Below are 22,861 nucleotides of genomic sequence, written 5' to 3'. Positions count from 1 at the left end.
AGCGCAAAAAATAAAAACCCCAGAGGTGATAAAATACCACCAAAAGAAAGCTCTATTTGTGGGAAAAAAAGGACAAAAAATTCATTTGGGTACAGTGTTGCATGACTGAGTAATTGTCATTCAAAGTGTGAGAGCACCGAAAGCTGAAAATTGGTCTGGGCAGGAAGGTGTTTAAGTGCCCTGTAAGCAAGTGGTTAAGAGGGAAAATGAGATAATGATTTATTATTTATCTATTTACTGTTAAATTACTGGTTTGAAGTTATAACTACAAACTTCAGTAATTTGTCCATTAAACCACCTGCTTCAGTACAGTTTTTGAAAATATAGTAAATTTTCTTAAAAACAATATATAATAATTATTTGTATATTGCTTATGGTAATTAACCCCTTTCCACCCAGGCCAATTCTGACACTTCTCTCCTAAATGTAATAATCATAATTTTTTTGCTACAAAATTACTCAAATCCCCCAAACATTCTATATATTGTTTTAGCAGACACCATAGGGAATAAAATGGTGGTTGTTGCCACTTTTTATGTTAAATGGTATTTGCGTAGCAATTTTTCAAATGCGTTTTTTTGGAAAAAAACTGTTTCATGAATATAGAAATAAAACCACTAGGGATAACCTGATTTTTTGCATAATCTGAAAGATGATGTTATGCCAAGTAAATAGATACCTAACATGCCACAGTTTAAAATTGTGCACACTTGTGAAATGGCGCTAAACTTCAGTACTTAAACATCTCCATGGGCGACACTTTAAAAATGTTAACAGATTACATGTTTAGAGTTACAGAGGAGGTCTAGTGCTAGAACTATTGCTCTCGGTTGGGTTGGATACCCTTGTGGGGGTTAGAAGAAGAGTCACGGCAATGTTTATGAGCTGAGATGCGGCGTACGTGAGTGAGGAGAGGGGAGGGACCTGACAGCGGCGCTCACATGAGGAGATGGAGGAGGTCCCGCTATGTCTGCAGGAGTCGAGCGCGGTGAGAGAGCGTCTCACCCCGGAATGACATCAGCCTGTCCCCGCTGACCGCTGACCGTGTTCACTAGCCCGCCCGTCCGTCTGGCCATTCATTCGCTCGCCTATCCGCCTGCCCGCCCGCCCGTCCATCCGCCAACCCGCCCGCCTGTCTGTCAGTATGCAGCCTACAAACTAAGCACTCACAGCGCAGCCAGCGAGACCTGGAAAACGCCGCTTACGGCGGAGGAAACAGACCCGCTCCGGATGGGACCCCCCTCCCCCTGCCGCCTTCTGCCATACCAGTGGCACTCACTTCGAGAGTGACAGAAACGGAAGCAAGGAGCCCGAAGATAAGGTCAGATTGCACCTGCTATGATTTCACTGTATAAATGTTACGAACTGTTGTGCTAATGGCCTAAATAAAATTATTAGATCCGAGGAGATCTCAGGATCAGGAAACTGAACTGTGTATAGCCTGGAACCTGGAGTCTGGACCCAGGAAGAAGTGGTTCATAAATCACAACAAGGTTTTGCATTCCTTCTTCCTTTTCTTTTTGGTTGTCTTTTTGGCTGTCTCTCTACCCCTGTGCAGTGACACTCACTGAAGTTAACTAAAGGGATACTACCACTTTATCATAAAAAGCTACGCTTAAAAGGGCCAGCATTTTTGGATATACACCTAACATCCTTATAAAAAACCCCCTGAAATCATCTATGGTTATGGTTAAGGAAAAAAAAAAAAAAAACTAAGAGGAATGTATGATATGCTGTATTGAGAATTCTGCAGAACTGAGTGATTTATTCTCTTACAAATAACATATCAACAGCAGGCCACAAAGTAGCAGATCTTAATGTGATGTAAAAGTGTAATCGCCCAGGATACAAAGGGTGGAATATTGAGCATTGAGTAACGGTAAATAGCGGGTGAAAACAGTTGAATATTCATTCGTATGTCTAGACGCAGGTGGAGAGGATTTTAGGAACTGATCCCCAAAGTTTTTTTTTTTTTTTTTTTTTTCTCTTCCACCTTCCTGGGAAGATACTTAGAAAAAGGATCAGCTCCGCCCCTTTCGCCCCTTCTGCCCTCTCCGGCCCCCTTTATCCCCAAATAAAAAGGGAATCCTGGGGAGGAGAAAAATAAAAGACAACATGAAGGGAAGAAACCCCAAAATGAATGACCCAAAAGCCTCGAGGGAGAGCTTAAATACAAGCACTATTCAGAAATATCTGAAGGAATCAAGTCAAAAAAGCCCCGGCTTAGAGAGAAATCAAAAAGGGGTGAGAGAGAAAAAGAAAGATACTGGAAAACCTGAAGGGGCACGGGGAGACTCCTCCGGAGAGGAGGCGGACTCAGACCGGGAGAGCAGAGGAAGAGAGTTAAGGGACTCCTCTCAAATACCAACAAAAAGCGAAATGCAAGACATGTTCTCGAAACTAGAAAACACTATCAAAGCTGAGATTTTAACAGTAAGGACGGACCTAGGGCATTTGTTGAGGCGAGTAGAGGAAGTAGAAGAGCAAACAGGAAGACAGGCCAAAGAAATATGGGACTTAAAAACGCAAGCAAAGAAAATGCAGGAGGCACACAGGGAGATCATATATAAGATGGAGGAACAGGAGAACCAAAATCGACGCCAAAATCTGAGAATTAGATCATTACCAGAACAACAGGGCGAAGACTTAGATGTAAAAATTAGAAAGATATTCAACCCCCTTCTGGGAAGAGAAGAAGGCGCAGAAATAAAAATAGACCGGGCACATAGAGTGAGGAAACCCCCGGGGTTAAAGGAAGAGATACCGAGAGATGTGATAATTAAATTCCATCTGTACGAAGAGAAGGTCAAGATCTGGAGCAAACTTAGAGGACTACCATCAGTTCAGTATGAAGGGACAACGTTACAGGTTTTTATAGACCTGTCTCCGGGAACGTTGGCTCGGAGAAGAAAATTAAAACCTCTATTGGAACAATTGAGATGTGCAAATATCAGATATAGCTGGGGGTTCCCGGTTGCCCTCCTGGTTCAGAAAGAGGGAAGATCTATTAGGCTTAAGTTCCTAGATGAACTGGAGGACTTCTGCAATAAATTAGGAATTCCAACTCCCATGATTCCATTAGATCCATGGGATTTGTAATTCTAGGGGATAAAGAAGAAAAAGAAGACAGGGGGGAATGTATGATGTGCGATTCATGTATTGCTTTTCTTTCCTACAATGATGGAGGGGGGGGGTGGGGGGTGGCAGAGGGGGGGGATGGTCTGATGGAGGGTCTGGGGGGGGATCGGGCTCTATCACTCATGGTTCGTAGAAGGATACTTCTGCTCCCCAAGGGGAAGGGGAGTGGGGGGGGGGGGGGGCGCCGCAGCCAGGGTCAACCCTTGGGAGAAAGGGCTTGCAGAAGGAGTAGAGCTCATTATGCAAAGCAAAGGCCAGGAATGGGCCAGAAGGGGGGGGGGGGAAGGGAGGGTAGAGAGGGAGGAAGTGGGAGGAAAAAGAGGGAAAAAATATTGCTGGCAGTTGAAAAAAAGGGAAGAGGGGGTTCATATGAGTTTTAGAAGGTGCAGATTAAATTTTCTTATCTTTTTTCGGGTAGTCTCGAATGACAGAAATAAAGTTTGTGTCGTATAATGTAAAGGGTCTAAATTCCTCCAAAAAGAGATACAAACTCTTAAAGGAATTACAGCAATATAAAGCAGAAGTGGTGTTTCTGCAAGAGACACACTTAACGCTAGACACAAATGTTAAACTGTACTCCGATAACTACCCGAATTGGTTCTATGGAGATTCGCCAATAAGGAGGGCCAAGGGAGTGGCAATTGGGTTTGAGAAAGGCACAAAATTTAAGGTGACCGATAGGCTGACCGACCCGGAAGGGAGATATCTGTTCCTGAAAGGGATTCTCGGGGATAAGACCTTTACCCTAGCAAATGTGTATAGTCCAAACAAAAATCCAGTAAGATACCTTAAACAAATTTTGAGGAAACTGAAGGATTTTAAAATAGGAGACGTAATACTGGCGGGTGACTTTAATTTTTGTATGGATCCAGTACAGGATAGTACGTCCCGTGCCAAGGGGATAAGCGGGAAGAGCTTGAAAACAATTAAACTCCGTTTGAGACAAAGCCAACTGATAGACGTATGGAGGATACAACATGACAAAACTAAAGATTATACTTTTTTCTCCCCAGTGCACGGAACGTACTCTAGGCTGGACTATATAATGGTAGAACATAGATTGTTAGAGACTGTAGTGGAAACAAAGATAGGAATAGCATCCCTGTCAGATCATTCCCCGGTGATAATGAAGATGAGGTTACCCGGAATACAGAGGCACCCGTTTACTTGGCGACTAAATAAGGAGCTCTTACAGGACAATAAAAGTGCAGAAACAATACAGAAAGAAATAGAATTTTATTTCTCGACGAATGACACAGATGAGGTGACGGGCGCCTCCCTATGGGAGGGACACAAAGCTTATGTTAGAGGTATCCTCGTCTCCATGGGGGCAAGAAAAAAAAAGGAAAGAGCAGAGGAAAGGGAGAAATTGATGATAGAGGTCCATAGACTGGAGCAGGCGCATAAAGAACAAAGGGGCCGACAACAAGACCTCTTTCATCAACTGATCAATAAGAGGGAGGAACTGAAAGACATCTATGAACGGGAAGCAAGAAGGGCATTAGAGGGGAGAGCTAAAGAGAAATACTACGGGGAAAATAAAATGGGAAAATACTTAGCGAGACAGGTGAAAAGCAAGAGAGAAATCAATTATATTGATAAAATTCAGGACAGGAATGGGAAAATCGCTCACACCTCTAGGGAAATTGCGGAAGTATTTAAAAAATACTACGAAGCTCTGTATAATGTAGGACAGCAAGGGGAACAGGGTCTAGGGAAAAAGGAGAAAATTAAAGAATTTTTGTTTAAAGCCAATTTACCACGATTATCAGACAGCGACGGGCAGAATATGGATAGACCCATCACAGAAGAGGAAATTTATAACGCTTTAAAGGAGACAGCTTTAGATAAAAGCCCGGGCCCTGACGGGTTTACGATCTCCTACTACAAAAAATATAAGGAAATCCTAGTCCCCCAATTTTGCAAATACATAAATAGAGTAGGAACAAAATATGAAATAGGGGGAGATGCCTTGCGAGCCGCTATAACGCTGATCCCGAAGGAGGGCAAAGACCATACGCTCTGCTCTAATTATAGGCCGATAGCCTTACTAAACACATATATAAAGTTATATGCCAAAGTGTTGGCGGCTAGATTAAAAGAAAAAATGACAGAGCTAGTGCACCCGGACCAAGTCGGATTTATACCCGAGAGAGAGGGTAGGGACAATGGGGTAAGGGCTTTGCTCCTTATCCAGGCATTGAAAAACAGTGGGTCCCCAGGTCTATTCCTGTCAATGGATGCTGAGAAAGCTTTTGACAGGGTAGACTGGGGACTCATGTTAGAAACCCTAGAAGTGATGGGGGTAGGTCCAAGGATGATCCAATGGATTAAAGCCTTATATAATAACCCACAGGCGGCGGTAAAGGTCAACGGAGAAACATCCACCCTGTTCCAAATGGGAAATGGCACTAGACAAGGGTGTCCATTATCACCCCTGTTGTTTGCGTTATCTCTTGAACCGTTACTGGCCTCGATCAGAAACAATCCAGATATAAAGGGGATTAGGGTCGGAGAGGAGGAGCACAAACTCGCAGCATATGCGGACGATGTGCTCTTCTTCATTACAAACCCTAGGATAACAATCCCGAACTTGCTGAGGACGTTAGAAAAGTACGGTAAAATATCAAATTTGAAGATTAACCTCAGCAAGTCCGAGATTTTAAATATTAACATCAGCTATAAGGAAGAAGAGAGATTGCGAGCAGAATTTCACTTCCCCTGGTGTAAGGAGATTAAATATTTGGGAATTTGGCTCGCAAGCACTACCAGAAAAATATATTTGAAAAACTATATCCCATTAATAGAGGAAATAAAGAGAGAAATAAAAAAAATCTCATTTAGCCCTCTCTCGTGGTTAGGACGGATAAACGCGGTTAAAATGATTCTGGTCCCGAAGATTATATATAAGTTCCAAATGATGCCCATTCCACTCCCTGCGGCCTTCTTTGAAATACTAAGGAAATTAATTTCGAAGTTTATTTGGCAACATAAAAAGCCAAGGATAGCGTTTGCGGTGTTAAGAAGGGGGAAAAAACAGGGGGGACTGGCGGCCCCGGATTTGAAAAGATACTATAATGCAGTGGTTCTTTCACGGGTGGTAGAGTGGGCGAAAGAAGCAAACGATAAGAGATGGGTTAGCTTAGAAAATGCACAATGCGAAGCACAATTAGGGAGATTAATATGGAACCCGCCACAGTATAGGATAGTAGGCCCCAACACACATGAAATAACACGACACGCACTGAAAATTTGGGATCGCACTCATACACAAAATAAATGGGGGTACAATTCACCTTTAATTTTTCTAAAAGAAAATGAATACTTTCCCCCGGGAAAACAAGAAATAGGGGGGAATTGGATAATAAAAAATAATGCACAATTAAAAGACATACTAGTAAAAGATAATTTAAGCACATTTCAAGCACTAAGGGAGGAAACTGAACTCATGAGGATTGATGCTTGGCGGTTTCTCCAATTAAGTCAGTTTGTAGCAAAATTGCCCCAACCAATACGAGGCGTAGAAGAATTAAGGCCCTTTGAACGGCTCAGTCAGAGACCAAAATCAAAAAACAACATAGGCCTAATTTATAAAATACTCTCAGAGGGGGACGAGTTGGAGGAACCGGCATTTATCAAAAAATGGGAAAATGAGTTGGGGTCACAATGTAGCACTCAAATTAGAATGAAAATATTTAAACTAACCCACTATGGGGGGGGGGGGGAATAAACTGACAGAGACGAATTATAAATGTTTAGCAAGGTGGTACGTCACCCCCGACAGACTGAGTAAGTTCGGAGTCGATCAAAACTCGGAATGTTGGCGGGGATGTAAGAAAACGGGGAATATGGGTCACATTTGGTGGGACTGTCCCATCATTAAAGAATATTGGAGGAGGATTATTGACATAATAAAAGTAGTAACAAAAAAGGAAGTAAGAGAAGATCCATGGACTGTCTTATTTCATGGGACAGATGGGTCAACAAAACAATATAGATCTACGTTAATCCCCATACTACTTGACACCGCAAAAAGCTTAATACCGAAAAAATGGCGAGAGAAGGAGAGCCCAAAAATACAGGAATGGATCTCCCGAGTAAATGAGATACAATATTTGGAATGTTATGAGGAAGGGGGAGAGGATCCAATAGCAATAGAGGTCGGGAAGGGGAAGTGGGATCTCTGGAAAAATTTTAAAAAATCATGGCGATACGTGGAGGAAATAACACAATAGCACTAAAGACAAGCACCCTGGATTGAAATAGACAAATCATTTCTGAATCCCACGAGAAACTGGCCAGGAAGGGGAGGGGGGAGGGATGGGAGGGGGAAGATGGAAGGGTATTTAGGGTCAAGAGGGAGAGGGTATAGAATAAGAATGTAATAAGAAATGTGTGTAAATGCGTACAATGAATTTTTTGATAATTTTTATATTGATGGAAAAACTAATAAATAAAGATAAAAAAAAAAAAAAAAAAAAGAACTATTGCTCTCGCTCTAACGTTCACGGCTTATGTAACTTGTGTGTATCTTGCTCTGATACTGACCAGTGCCTCACCAGCCACTGACCTCACCGCACGCCCCTGGTGTGATAGTTTCATGTTGTAATAGTTTCATGTTGCCTTTTCCAGAGTGACTGTAACATTCCTTAGCATTCAGTCCCAAAAGAAAAAAAGCTACAAGAACATTTGACCAAGGGAGTTAACATTCACCAACTAAGAAAACAACCTAACACTAGAGGCTAAGAACAATCGACCAGAAGGGGAAATAATAGGAAGGAGACTTCTGCACATTGTACAGTCTTTGGAGAAGCTTGTGTGAACAGCCAAACGAGTCATATTGTGTGAAGACTGCTATCAATATTATTAATATTAAAAAAGATGTGATTTGTAAAGTCTATTGCCATATATATATATATATATATATATATATATTTATATAGTTATTTATACAATTGTCCAGATAACTGGCTGCATCAGTATTCTCAGAACTAAATAATAAGAGAGTTTCAATATCTACAATATAGATTAAATAACATAATTGGTTTCACCAAAAACTGATTTAAAAAAAAAACTTGCCCACTGGGCAGCCACCATCAGCATTATTTAAAAAAATACATTCATTGCACAACAATACTATTGCATATAGCAAAAATTGTCCTTTCCATCTCTGTTAAAATAAAGACTAAATCAATTTGCATGAGGACATTTAAAAAATGGTTTTGGTGGTATGCATACCACGTCATAGGTTTAACGACAACAGGCTGAATAATACTAAGTGTCTGTATCTACAGTATATAAATTAACATAAGAGCATAGTTAATGTGGTGCAAGGTAGGTCATTTGGGTGAATAAAATCATTCCTTTTAAAGGCCATAAGATGTTAAAGTTAATCAATCTAAATTATATGCAGTTTAGATTTGAAGTGTTATGCCACGTACACATGACCAGACTTTTTGACAACAAAGGTCCAACGGAACAAATCCGTCAGACAATTCAATCGTGTGGGCTTCTTTGGACCTTTGCTGTCCAAAAATCGTCACCAGGCTGAGACTGGCACTGGCACAGCGGGATGGGCGGGGCAGTACAGGGGGGTTCCCCCGGAGTAGTGGGACCGGTTGCATGGGGAGGGGTGAAGAGAGGGGAGGCATTTCGGGAGAGAGGGACAGTTTGCATCCGCTAAGCTCACCTCCCCCCGAGTCATGGACCTCGCAATGCAACATCTTACTGCTGCTGCACCAGAGGGGTTCCTGGGAGTCACGTGGAGGAGCCCGACCCCACTGGAGGAATGATGAAACAGCACGCAGGAGAAGGGGAGAGACCAGGATGTCCCTGGAAGGGCATAATAATGGGAATCTAGAAGCAGGCCAGGCTTCAGGCTGGCATGTGACTCTGCTTTCATAATATACAGTATGCCGGTTGATATTTCAGTTTGACTGCTCTTGTGTCTATGTTTATGTTTTTTGGCTTAACATGTTAATTATTTTTATTGTTATTTGCATGTCTCTTTACCGTTCACTGACACACCATGTTTTAGATGTTGTTAATGGGGGGGTGGATAGGTTCGGGTCCTTTTCTTCCCGACACTGTCTAACCAACGCCCCACTTAGGACTACGCTCAGTTCCTAGCCGTTAACTGGGGAGCACCAGAGCATAGAGACTCTATTAGTACCTTTAGATAGCCACTTGTTAAGTGGCTGGCTCTAACCCTTACCTCCCCTCCTAGGAGGCATTCTCTTTCTCCCTCTATATCTGCTGCCTTTTTCTTGCTATAACCTGTTCCCCTTTTTTACGATTTCTACACAGTAGTCTCCCCCATTCTTCGGGTACCCTACCGATTTTCTGAGACCACCCCTTCCCTGCTACCCCCACCTTGCTTCACGAACATGGGTGACCTTCACATAGTCTCGCTAAACGCCAAAGGGCTAAACACCCTAGAGAAGAGACGAATGCTACTCCATGATATGCAATGTCTACATGTTCATGTCGTCCTACAACACAATCCCCATACTTAAGAACAGACACTACCCTACAGTATATCGTTCCACATATTCTGAAGCTAAGTCAAGGGGAGTATCCATCCTAATAGCAGCAAGAGTACCCTGGGTAAACCTTGACACTCTAACAGACCCCTCGGATCGCTACCTTTTTCTTAAGGGTTGAATTGGAGGTGTGAAGCTGATCCTTGCTAATTTCTACACCCCCAATGATCATCAGGGCAGTTTCTTTAAACGTCACCTAGTTCAACTAATGAACTACTCTGAAGGTCAGCTAATTGTTAGAGTAGACCTTAACATCCCCTTATACCAAACTGAGGATACATCGACGAGATCGTCGACCAATCCTCTGAGTACTCGCAACCGAATCCTTAAATCCCTTCATACAGCACAGTTGATAGATGCTTGGCGCCTGTTTCACCTAGACGAACACGACTATACATTTTACTCACACCCACATCAAAAGTATTCACGGATAGACTACTTTTTGATCCCTCACAGACAGCTACACACAATCAAAGACACCACCATAGGACCTATCACCTGGTCGGACCACGCCCCTGTGCTGCTGCGGAACACCCCCTCTGATTGCGCTATGGCACAAGTAAAACCGTGGAGACTAAATGAGGGCCTCCTGCAGGACCTGGAGGTGCTAAAGGAAGTGGAGCGGGAGATGAGACATTATTTTCACACGAATGACACACAGGATGGTGACACAGGTCTGATGTGGGAAGCCCACAAGGCAGTGATACGAGGGATACTAATAAAACATGGGTCGAGGCTCAAGCGGCAACGCACGATGCAACTGGCATCTCTCCTGAGCAAACTGCAACTCCTAGAGACATAAAAGCACCCCATCCCGACCTCTAGAAAATGACCTTGACATAGCCCAGAAACAAGTAACTGAGCTGTTGCTTTTTAAAGCTAAAGCAACGCTCCAGGTATGTCGCAAAAAATCCTATAAATCAGGCAACCGATGTGGCAGACTTCTAGCACAATCCTTACGGGCCCAGAGACTGGTGTCATATATCCCCGCACATTATGTCACACTCAGGACCAAAGGCATCTCTGCCCCAACAGATTACAGGGGAATTTAAATCCTACTATGAATTCCTATGCAATTTGCACACGGCACACCCATCCCCAGGGAAGACGGCAGAATACATAACCTCATCCCAAATGCCTTCTTTACCAGCAGAAGTGAGTACTGCCCTAGAGAAACCCATCACACTATCCGAACTTCAAATGGCAATAAGAAACACTAAACCAGGCAAGACACCAGGCCCAAATGGCCTCACAATCCAGTATTTCAAAACCTTATTGCCCTCCCTAGGCTTTCACTTGGTTAACTTGTTCAACAAAATAAGTAAAGGGAAAACATTCCATAGTTCCACCCTACAAGCCCAAATAACAGTTATCCCGAAGGAAGGGAAAGACCCAGCTCAGTGCGGAAGCTATCACCCCATATCCCTACGAAACATCGGACCCATTCCCTATCACGAACGGGACTAAACAGGGCTGCCCCCGTCGCCCCTCCTTTTCGCCCTGTCCCTTGAACCCTGCCTCTGCCATGTGAGGCTCAACCCTGACATCGCAGGGATTGAGGTGGGCCGATCACAACAAAAGGTTTCAGCTTATGCTGATGACATGATGCTTTCGATTACTAACCTGACCATTTCACTACGAATCTACTACGCGAATTTGAACGTTACGGTACATTTTCCAACCTCAAGATAAACTTCTTCAAGTCTGAGGCTATGGGGGTGGGCATACCGCAGCCACAGCTCAAACAACTCCAGACTAGCATCAACCTGATGTGGACTACCACGGCCTTAAAATACCTAGGTACGTTTATTCCCACGAAATTCACCAACTTAACTTAACTTCCTACCCCTCCTGAAAACAGTCAAACACCTTCTGGACAAGTGGCATACTGGCCTACATTCATGGTTTTGCCGTTGCAATATTCTGAAGATGACCATTTTACCTAAGTTCCTTTACCTCCTGCCGGCCCTTCCCATCCACATCCTTGTGAGCTACTTTAAACAAGTAAATCACTATTCATAGGGTTTTTTTGGGCATGATCCCGCCTCAGTAGGAGGATACTTCTCCTCCCTAAACCACATGGAGGCCTGGCACTACCAGAAGTCAACACTTATTAACATGCTGTCCATCTTAGTAGGCTGATAGACTGGTATAGACACAAGGAGGTGAAACTGTGGCCTCAAACAGAGCAAGCCCAAAGTGTCATCCCTCTTCGGAGAGCCCCTTGTTGCTACTTGACACTCCCTATGGATATAACGACACCCATTAATCGGTACTACCACCAAAATTTGATCACATCTTATATCCATGTCACCTTCCCCCTCCCGGAATTCTCACTTATACCCTGTACTAGGTAACCCCCAGTTTGAACCAGGCTTACATGACATAACCTTTCGGAGACTGAGTTATGTGGGTCATTTTCAGGGGTCACACTTTAGCTCACAGGGCCAATGGAAATGATAGCACAGCTGACTGATCCCACAGGCCACTTTTGCCTAGATTCTTTTTGAGCACAACAGCTCTGACGTTTCTTTGAGACACATACCGCCACCCAACGACGCTAGTCAACCTCTCACTTCAAGAGAAGATTACTGCACAGCCAAAGGTGCTCTACCACACGCACTTTCCCTTACTTATACCTTGTTAATCACACCTCCAACGGGCTATCAACCTCCGAGTCTGATGGGATGGGAATGGGAGTTAAATCACACATTCAGTGATAACCAATGACATCACATTCTCAGATTTACCCACAAATCCTCCATGTGCGCCAAAATCCAAGAGACGATTTGCAAGCTCTTGACAAGGTGGTATAGGACACATGTACTACTACACAAATTTTTCCCGGCAAAGTCAGACATGTGCTGTGGGGAGGAAAAGGGAACCCTCCTACACATATTCTGGTCATGCGCCAAGGAAGGTGGAAGACATAAAACAGAGGGAAAATCTTATACTATCTGACCAACACAGACAGGAAAGGTACTCCAAAACATGGACACTATGGAATCTCTTCATATATTCAGATGAAGGCCAGGCCCTCCGAGGGAATAACCCTGACCCCTAACTTGTATTTTACTACCATTGTCCGACAGGATGGATGGGGAATCTTATCCACAACAATTTAGTTAAATGGGATGCCGCCTGGTCCCATGTTCGTGGATTACCTCTTCCATCCAATCCTGGCTCACTTCCCTCTATATAAACAGGACCCTGGCCTGACACCAGTGCTGGATCGTCTTCAGCTATTCCTGCAAGACCTGATCGTTGCTCCTGTGACCTTGATCCTGTGAACCTTGTTCCTGAGACCCGTTCCTGATACCCTCTCCTTGGATACCCCGCGTTACTATCTCCCGGACTACCTTTGACCTCGGCTTGGACTTTCGACTTTGGCTTGCCTCCTGATTCTGTACCTCATTTGCTCACATGTTACCAGACCCCTGCTCGTCCTTGATTACGCACCTGCCTCTTGTTATTGTACCGCATTGCCCGCCAGTTGCCGACCTTGCCTGTTACAGACACGTAGTGCTTCCTGCACACCTGCTGGACTTCCGCTGCCTACCTCCGTGACCAGTCAACACCTCTTCTACCGTGAGGACCCAGCGTCTCCAAGGTCTTCAACTTCCACCTGCAGGCACCTGCACCCTTTCATTGTCCTCGCGCTCCCTGTTCCCATCTCCAGGGGCGTGGAGACCGGAAGCGTGCGAGAGGCCACCCTCAGCAGTCTGACTCCGCTGTAAGGTATGTGACAAAATGCATACCTCCCAAAATTTTGAGATGGGAAAGAGGGGCACCTACTGTATGAGAAAAAAAAGTATGTAGGTAAAGAGCACCTCTGAGACATCCCTTATAAAGAAAATAAGGTGGGACTCATTCAAAGTCCCACCTTATTTTTGACTATGGATGGAGGTAGATGAACCTACACATTCATTGCCTCATATAAAGTCCCAATTTTTCCTCCCCCTTTTTTTGTCTGAGACATCCCTGTTATATGGAGAAGTCATACACAAAAAATTGTTAAACCTACAATTATTTTTTGCTGCTACTATTCGTTTATACTGGCTTTTGAATGCACAAATGCAACGGTTTAGAAATTGGGAAAAGGTTTAGCAATGTAAAACACTTTTTGATAGACACAGAGTGCATGTTTTTTAAAGGTACGGTAAATACAGCACATCAGACCAAAACAAGGGACAAATGAGAAGGAAAGAGAGTTGGAGAGACTTAGTTCTAAAAAAGGGACAGTCCCTCCAAATCAGGGGCAATTGGGAGCTATGCACATGGTGCTTAAATGCAATCTTCATAAAGAATATTACATTACGCTGGCTACATTAAAGTATAAGTGACATATTACTCTTATATGACTTGATATGACTTTTTCAGAGTTCTGATGCATAGAGTATAACAAGGACCCAGTTAAATAACTAATTTACCTTAAATAGCTGTTTGACATACATAGGCTTGTAATACCCCAAACTCTTAGCAGTGATGTAGTGACTTCTTCCTTCTCCACTTCTTAGCCTACAGTGAGTGATCAGGAAGCCGGGGTCTGTGTTGTGCAGGTTCACAGAGAAGAATATTCATAATATCAGTACCCCCATCCAGGGGTCAAGTCCTGGGAAAAAAAGTGTGGGAACTCCCACCCAAGATCCATTCCCCCACCAAAAAAAAAAAAGGTACGCTCATATGCATATATACTTCACAGAAAATACAGTACAACATTTATTGTAAAGTGCGAGTTTACAAAAACAAAATAACGTGTCAAACAAAACAATCAACACAATGGGTGATGATCTTTCCCTCGCAGGGAATTTCTACCACAAATACACCCTGTTCCACATTCTGTTACACAGCCCATTAGAAAATATCCCACAAACAGGAATAAGTATTGGCAGAGTATTGAAGAGTATTGGCAGGGTTTTGCAGAGTATTGATAGGGTATTGCAGAGTATTGGCAGGGTATGTATTGAAGAGTATTGGCAGAGTATTGCAGAGTATTGGCAGGGTATGTATTGGCAGGGTATTGCAGAGTATTGATAGGGTATTGCAGAGTATTGGCAGGGTATTGCAGAGTATTGGCACAGTATTGCAGTGTATTGATAGGTTATTGCAGAGTATTGGCAGGGTATGTATTGTAGAGTATTGGCAGAGTATTGTAGAGTATTGGCAGGGTATGTATTGGCAGGGTATTGCAGAGTATTGGCAGGGTATGTATTGCAGAGTATTGGCAGGGTATTGCAGAGTATTGATAGGGTATGTATTGTAGAGTATTGATAGGGTATTGCAGAGTATTGGCAGGGTATTGCAGAGTATTGGCAGGGTATTGCAGAGTATTGGCAGGGTATGTATTGGCAGGGTATTGCAGAGTATTGATAGGGTATTGCAGAGTATTGGCAGGGTATTGCAGAGTATTGGCACAGTATTGCAGATTATTGATAGGTTATTGCAGAGTATTGGCAGGGTGTGTATTGTAGAGTATTGGCAGAGTATTGTAGAGTATTGGCAGGGTATGTATTGGCAGGGTATTGCAGAGTATTGATAGGGTATTGCAGAGTATTGGCAGGGTATTGCAGAGTATTGGCAGGGTATGTATTGCAGAGTATTGGCAGGGTATTGCAGAGTATTGATAGGGTATTTATTGCAGAGTATTGGCAGGGTATTGCAGAGTATTGATAGGGTATGTATTGCAGAGTATTGGCAGGGTATTGCAGAGTATTGATAGGGTATTGCAGAGTATTGTCAGGGTATTGCAGAGTATTGTCAGGGTATTGCAGAGTATTGATAGGGTATTGCAGAGTATTGGCAGGGTATTGCAGAGTATTGATAGGGTATTGCAGAGTATTGGCGGGGTATTGCAGAGTATTGATGGGGTATTGCAGAGTATTGGCAGGGTATTGCAGAGTATTGGCAGGGTATTTCAGAGTATTGGCAGAGTATTGAAGAGTATTGGCAGAGTATTGAAGAGTATTGGCAGGGTATTGCAGAGTATTATCAGGGTATTGCAGAGTATTGTCAGGGTATTGCAGAGTATTGATAGGGTATTGCAGAGTATTGGCAGGGTATTGCAGAGTATTGTCAGGGTATTGCAGAGTATTGATAGGGTATTGCAGAGTATTGGCAGGGTATTGCAGAGTATTGATAGGGTATTGCAGAGTATTGGCGGGGTATTGCAGAGTATTGATGGGGTATTGCAGAGTATTGGCAGGGTATTGCAGAGTATTGGCAGGGTATTTCAGAGTATTGGCAGAGTATTGAAGAGTATTGGCAGAGTATTGAAGAGTATTGGCAGGGTATTGCAGAGTATTGGCAGGGTATGTATTGGCAGGGTATTGCAGAGTATTGATAGGGTATTGCAGAGTATTGGCAGGGTATTGCAGAGTATTGGCAGGGTATGTATTGCAGAGTATTGGCAGGGTATTGCAGAGTATTGATAGGGTATTTATTGCAGAGTATTGGCAGGGTATTGCAGAGTATTGATAGGGTATGTATTGCAGAGTATTGGCAGGGTATTGCAGAGTATTGATAGGGTATTGCAGAGTATTGGCAGGGTATTGCAGAGTATTGGCAGGGTATGTATTGCAGAGCATTGGCGGGGTATTGCAGAGTATTGATAGGGTAGTGCAGAGTATTGGCAGGGTATTGCAGAGTATTGACAGGGTATTGCAGAGTATTGGCAGGGTATTGCAGAGTATTGATAGGGTATTGCAGAGTATTGATAGGGTATTGCAGAGTATTGGCAGGGTATTGCAGAGTATTGGCAGGGTATTGCAGAGTATTGATAGGGTATTGCAGAGTATTGGCAGGGTATTGCAGAGTATTGGCAGAGTATTGCAGAGTATTGATAGGGTATTGCAGAGTATTGGCAGGGTATTGCAGAGTATTGATAGGGTATTGCAGAGTATTGGCGGGGTATTGCAGAGTATTGATGGGGTATTGCAGAGTATTGGCAGGGTATTGCAGAGTATTGGCAGGGTATTTCAGAGTATTGGCAGAGTATTGAAGAGTATTGGCAGAGTATTGAAGAGTATTGGCAGGGTATTGCAGAGTATTATCAGGGTATTGCAGAGTATTGTCAGGGTATTGCAGAGTATTGATAGGGTATTGCAGAGTATTGGCAGGGTATTGCAGAGTATTGTCAGGGTATTGCAGAGTATTGATAGGGTATTGCAGAGTATTGGCAGGGTATTGCAGAGTATTGATAGGGTATTGCAGAGTATTGGCGGGGTATTGCAGAGTATTGATGGGGTATTGCAGAGTATTGGCAGGGTATTGCAGAGTATTGGCAGGGTATTTCAGAGTATTGGCAGAGTATTGAAGAGTATTGGCAGAGTATTGAAGAGTATTGGCAGGGTATTGCAGAGTATTGGCAGGGTATGTATTGGCAGGGTATTGCAGAGTATTGATAGGGTATTGCAGAGTATTGGCAGGGTATTGCAGAGTATTGGCAGGGTATGTATTGCAGAGTATTGGCAGTGTATTGCAGAGTATTGATAGGGTATTTATTGCAGAGTATTGGCAGGGTATTGCAGAGTATTGATAGGGTATGTATTGCAGAGTATTGGCAGGGTATTGCAGAGTATTGATAGGGTATTGCAGAGTATTGGCAGGGTATTGCAGAGTATTGGCGGGGTATTGCAGAGTATTGGCGGGGTATTGCAGAGTATTGGCAGGGTATTGCAGAGTATTGGCGGGGTATTGCAGAGTATTGGCGGGGTATTGCAGAGTATTGGCAGGGTATTGCAGAGTATTGGCAGGGTATTGCAGAGTATTGATAGGGTATTGCAGAGTATTGGCAGGGTATTGCAGAGTATTGATACTGATAGGGTATTGCAGAGTATTGATGAGTATTGGCAGGGTATTGCAGAGTATTGATGAGTATTGGCAGGGTATTGCAGAATGCAACTTACACACTAGTGACTGACCTCCTGGTATTCTCTTCCCTTCTGTTCTCGGGGGAGCCGGAGAAGTAAACTGGAAACGTGCAGCGGCTGTGGCCCCAGGAGGCACTGTGTAGAGGGGAGCGGGGGGACAGTCCGGAACTCCGGAACCAAGCAGGCGCGCAGCGTGTGTCACACTGACTCGTGCCAGTGCGTGCCCACGCACGGCCGAAGTCATGTGACCGGTTGCTAGATGCGGAGCGGCTCCTGCCTAGCAACCAGTCACTCGGCGGCTGAGGAGCGGCGCGGACTACGCGCTGCATAGCCTCAGCCCTCAGACAGCTAATGGGAACGGCGTTCCCGCTGTGGAAATAGTACGGGAACGCCGTTCCCATGCGTTCCCGCAGCACTCGAGCCCTGCCCCCATCTATCTCTACCTGACTCTGGCTTCATATTAGCTTCCTGTAATACGCTTCACAGAACTCTAATGCCTAGCACACACTACTAGTTTTTTTTTTTTTTCGTTTTAACCCAGCAGGGCTGGACAAAAAAATCTGAGAGCTCAGGAGGAGTCACTGAGTCACATAATCATGCAATGTTAGTACAGCGATCTCCCCTGCTGTGTTATTGTGTTTTGACAGGGGGGTGCCCCCCGCCACAACACTCTGGTCAGCGCTTTCAGCCATTGGCTGAGACCGCTGATCGGGAGCCAATCAGCAGACCTTTTCTGTCCTCCATCACACACGGGCCGAATTAAGGCCAGTTTCTATTGAACCAGCCAATGCCGCCCGACATTCGGCCCATGTGTACTAGGCTAAAGAGTACAGTGCTGTCATTCTAACACTAGGAGCTCCCACCACTTTCCCAATCATATTATGTTGCCCATGAATTTGGGGCTCTGGTTAGCCACCTCCCCCATATCCCATATTACATACAATGAGGGAATCTATTCTCTGCACTGAGGATCCCACATTGCAAGTATGGGATGCTGGGACCAGAGCTCCAAATAAGAATAATTTAATGAAGTGTACTATAACTACCAATCCTTCTTCTAATTCACCTACCAGAGATGTGGAGCGTTTTGTCCGAAAGCGCAGCTGCTTATCAAATGATTCTGAGAATTCCTGTATAGAATTGGATCGTTTTTTCTGTCCTTTGCTCTCAGGCACTGAGGTTTCCACTGAGAACAGTTTACTTATCTTGGTGTGGTTGTTGCTTTTGCTGTCCTTGTCCTCTTGAGGGTCCTTGTAGCCCTTCAGGTAGACTGGAGACGGTGCCTTAGAGGCCGAGTGGAATCGAGCCGCATGCATGGCAGTAAGCTGGGCCTGAAAAAGTAGTATGAACATTCAGTCATTATGGACAACATTAATCACTATTAAGGATGGCAATATAAAAAGGACACCTGTCATGTTGATCCTAGGGGAATTTTTCTGTGTGTATATGCTCTTAAAACAGGTCAATGAAGAAAACAGGAACACATAGTTATTTACTCACTTTAGCATATTCTATGAACATGCTCATAGTGGAAGTCAGTACAGGAAGAAATAAATGGATCAAACAAAATCTTCTCTGCTGTTAGTGCACCAAATCTGACTTCATGATTTGTTATGCCGCATACACACGACCGGTTTTTCCATCAGAATAAACTATGACAGTTTTTCTGACGGAGGTCCGCTGATACGGACTTGCCTACACACGATCACACGAAAGTCCAATCGGTTAGAATGCTGTGACGTACAACACGTATGATGGGACTAGAAAAAGGAAGTTCGATAGCCCGTAGCCAATAGCTGCCCTTGTGTCATTTTTGGTCCGACGGAACAGCATACAGACGAGCGGTTTTCCCGATAGGAATTGGTTCAGTCGAAAGTATTTAAAACATGTTCTATTTCTAGGTCCGTCAGAATTTTCGAAAAAAATAAGTCGGATGTACGCAGCATAAGTCCTGGAGAGCAGCCCTCATCCTTGGAAAATTTGCTCTCTTAAAGTTAAGTGTTTTTATCTTTCCCATAAGTGTTTTTTGCTTATAGCTAAAATCTATTTAAATCATGTTATGGTCACTGCTACCCAGATGTTCCTTTATATGAACATTAGTAATAAGCTCTGCATGGTTTAAGATGACCAGATCCAACAGAGCATCATTCTTAGTTGGGGCCTCAATAAACTGCACCATAAAATTGTCCTGTAATAGGTTTATAAATCTTTGCCCTTTAACTGTCCCAGCAGTGCCATTACTTCAGTCAATTTTTGGGTAGTTAAAATCCCCATTATCACCGTTCCAGCCCTTGCAGCCCTTTCCATTTGTGCAAGGAGCTTAGTCTCCACCTCCTAATTAACATTGGGTGGTCTATAACAAACTCCAATGATTAACTTTGAACTACGCACTACTATATGCAGTTCCACCCAATGCTTCAGCCACATCACTCCATCAATTAGGTCCTCATTTACACTCACTTTGAGATCCCTTCTCGTAGAGACAGACCCAGCCACTTTTCCTTTTTACCCTGTCTCTCGAAAAGAGTGCATAGCCAGGAATATTAATAGCCCAGTCATGGGAGGAATGAAGCCAAGTTTCAGCAATACCGATTACATCTTAGCTCTCCTCGTGCACCTATTTCCGTTTTTGACTAACCAAAAACGACGCATGCTCTGAAGCAAGTACAAGACGGAGGCTATTGGCTACTTGCTTTTGAACTTCCTTTTTCTAGTCCCGTCATATGTGTGGTATGTCATGTGGTATGTCAACTGCATTTTTGACGATCAGACTTTGGTGTGATCTAGAGTGGGTGACTGGGGACAAAGAGAAGGCAAATGTATTAAATACTTTCTTCAGCTCTGTGTATACATAGGAGCATGGGGGAGCTCATGTCTTTAATGGGGGTGGTAGTGACACAGCCCCAAATGATCCACAATGGCTCAAAAGGGATATGGTCCAGAAATATGGAATATGCAGCACATTTTGGCCGCTAGCGGGGCGCTTTTAACCCCCACTAGCGGCCGAGAAAGGGTTAAACCCGCCCACAATACACCGCAATAGTGATGTTTTGCCCGCGGGCTGCCACATTGATTTCAATGGGGAGCAGCGGTGGAGCAGCGGTAAACATGCCACTCCTTCACCGCTCCAAAGAAGTGGCTGGCAGGACTTTTCCTGACATCCTGCCAGGGCACTGCTCCGGTGTGAAAGCCCTCGGGCGTTGTGACTGACGGGCTCCCGCGATCACTCGTGTCAGAGCGAGAACCAGGATCTGTGTGTGTAAAGACAGATCCCAGTTCTTTCAGGGGAGTAGAGAGATCATGTGTTCATACTATGTATGAACACCAATCTCTCTCTCCTCCTAGACAGTCCCATCACCCCTACAGTTAGAAACACACATAGGGAACACAGTTAACTCCTTGATCGCCCCCTGGTGTTAACCCCTTCCTTGCCAGTGACATTTACACAGTAATCAGTGCATTTTTATAGCCCTGATCACTGTATAATTGTCACTGCTTTCAAAAATGTGTCAAAAGTGTCCGATGTGACCACCATAATGTCGCAGTCCTGATAAAAATCACAGATCGCCGCCATTACTAGTAAAAAAAAAATAATAATAATAAAAATGCCATAAATCTATACCCTATGTTGTAGACGCTATAACTATTGAGCAAACCAATTAATATACACTTATTGTGATTTGATTACCAAAATATGTAGAAGAATACATATTGGCCTAAACTTTAAAAGAAATGTGGGATATTTATTATAGCAAAAAGTAAAAGATATGGTGTTTTTTTCAAAATTTTCACTCTTCTTTTGTTTATAGCACAAAAAATAAAAACCTCGGGGGTGATCAAATACCACCAAAAGAAAGCTCTATTTGTGGGAAAAAAGGACGTCAATTTTCTACAGCATTGCACGACCATGCATTTGTCAGTTAAAGCGATGCAGTGCCAAACCGCAAAAAATGGCCTGGTCATTGAGCAGCCAAATCTACCGGGGCTGAAGGGATTAATGACATGAATAGTACCACTGGATTGGCATAGGGCCAATGTGGTCCCTATATTTAAAAAGGGAACAATGTAACTATAGATCTGTTAGTTTAACTTCTATAGTCGGGAAGATACTGGAGAGTTTAATAAAAGACCACATGGATGAGTTTTTGCTGGAAAAATTATATTTTAAGCAACAGACAGCATGGATTCTTGAAAGATAGAAGTTGTCAAACAAACCTGATTACTTTTTATGAGGTGGTAAGTAAAACCTTGGACAGAGGAGTGGCTGTGGATGTGGTATACTTGGATTTTGCAAAAGCATTCGATACAGTTCCCTGCACACGGCTCATGTGTAAGGTAAAGTCTACGGGTTTGGAAATATCAGTTTGTAAATGGATAGAAAACTGGCTAAAAGACAGAATTCAGAGAGTCATGGTTAATGATTCTTACTCTGAATGGTCTAAAGTTATCAGTGGTGTACCCCAAGGTTCAGTACTGGGACCCTTACTTTTTAATATCTTTATAAATTATATAAATACACTTTATCCCCTAGGGGTGGGACTTTGAAGGCACAGAGTGGTGACAACAATTTATAAAAAAATTGTAGGTACATATGGAAATAAAAATATAGAATTAAAAAAGTAGAAATAGACTAGGCTAATAATTGTAGAGAACAACATGTAGTGTTAGGATATACATAACATCAGCACAAAATGTCATTGGTTGCACATACAGAGCCTACGCGTTTCAGAGTAACTGGAACTCCATCTTCAGGGGTAATCTGCAATTTTAATAAACACTTATAATCTAGAAAGTAAGAAAAATGCACATTATATATCCATCGCATATTGAATGGCAGGAAAAAAGGGCAGTAAGGCATATGTCCATATCTAAGATACTTACGCTGCCCCTGACTATAGGGCCCCACATACGGCATGAAAAGCAAAAAAGAAATTGTAGAAGTCCCACCCCTAGGGGATAAAGTGTATTCATGCAATGAAGGGATGTTGGCCATTTTAAGCAGATAGTATTTACCTCCTATTTTTGATTTTATAAATGATATAGGGTCTGGGATTAAAAGTACCATGTCAGACTTTGCAGATGACACCAAGCTATGTGGTGGAATAACGTCCTTATAGGATGTCCCCAATTTACAAGCCCAGCTCAATGCACTGTCTAATTGGGGCAACTATGTGGCAGATGAGGTTTAATGTTGATAAATATAAAGTTATGCACTTGGGGGGCTAAGAATATGCATGCATCATACATACTAGGGGGAGTACAACTGGGGGTATCCGTAGTGCAAAAGGATCTGGAGGTTTTGGTAGATCATAA

At 43.4% G+C, this 22,861-nt stretch overlaps 1 protein-coding gene across 2 annotated transcripts in view; it reads right to left on the bottom strand.

The window, feature by feature from the left end:
* Positions 1-22,861, bottom strand: part of LNP1 (leukemia NUP98 fusion partner 1) — a 111,401-nt gene that overhangs the window by 56,875 nt on the left and 31,665 nt on the right. For both annotated transcript variants that reach the window (XM_077480204.1, XM_077480205.1), the window contains exon 2: positions 18,619-18,879. In XM_077480204.1, coding sequence (XP_077336330.1) covers positions 18,619-18,879 — 261 coding nt within the window. The remainder of the gene's footprint in view (positions 1-18,618; positions 18,880-22,861) is intronic.

The sequence above is a fragment of the Lithobates pipiens genome, unplaced genomic scaffold (genome assembly GCF_037356315.1).
Source record: "Lithobates pipiens isolate NorthernLeopardFrog02 unplaced genomic scaffold, aLitPip1_a1.2 Scaffold_16, whole genome shotgun sequence".
Classification (NCBI taxonomy): Eukaryota; Metazoa; Chordata; class Amphibia; order Anura; family Ranidae; genus Lithobates; species Lithobates pipiens.
The sequence above is the reverse complement of the archived record's forward strand: the minus strand, read 5'-3'. Positions and strand labels throughout refer to the sequence as shown.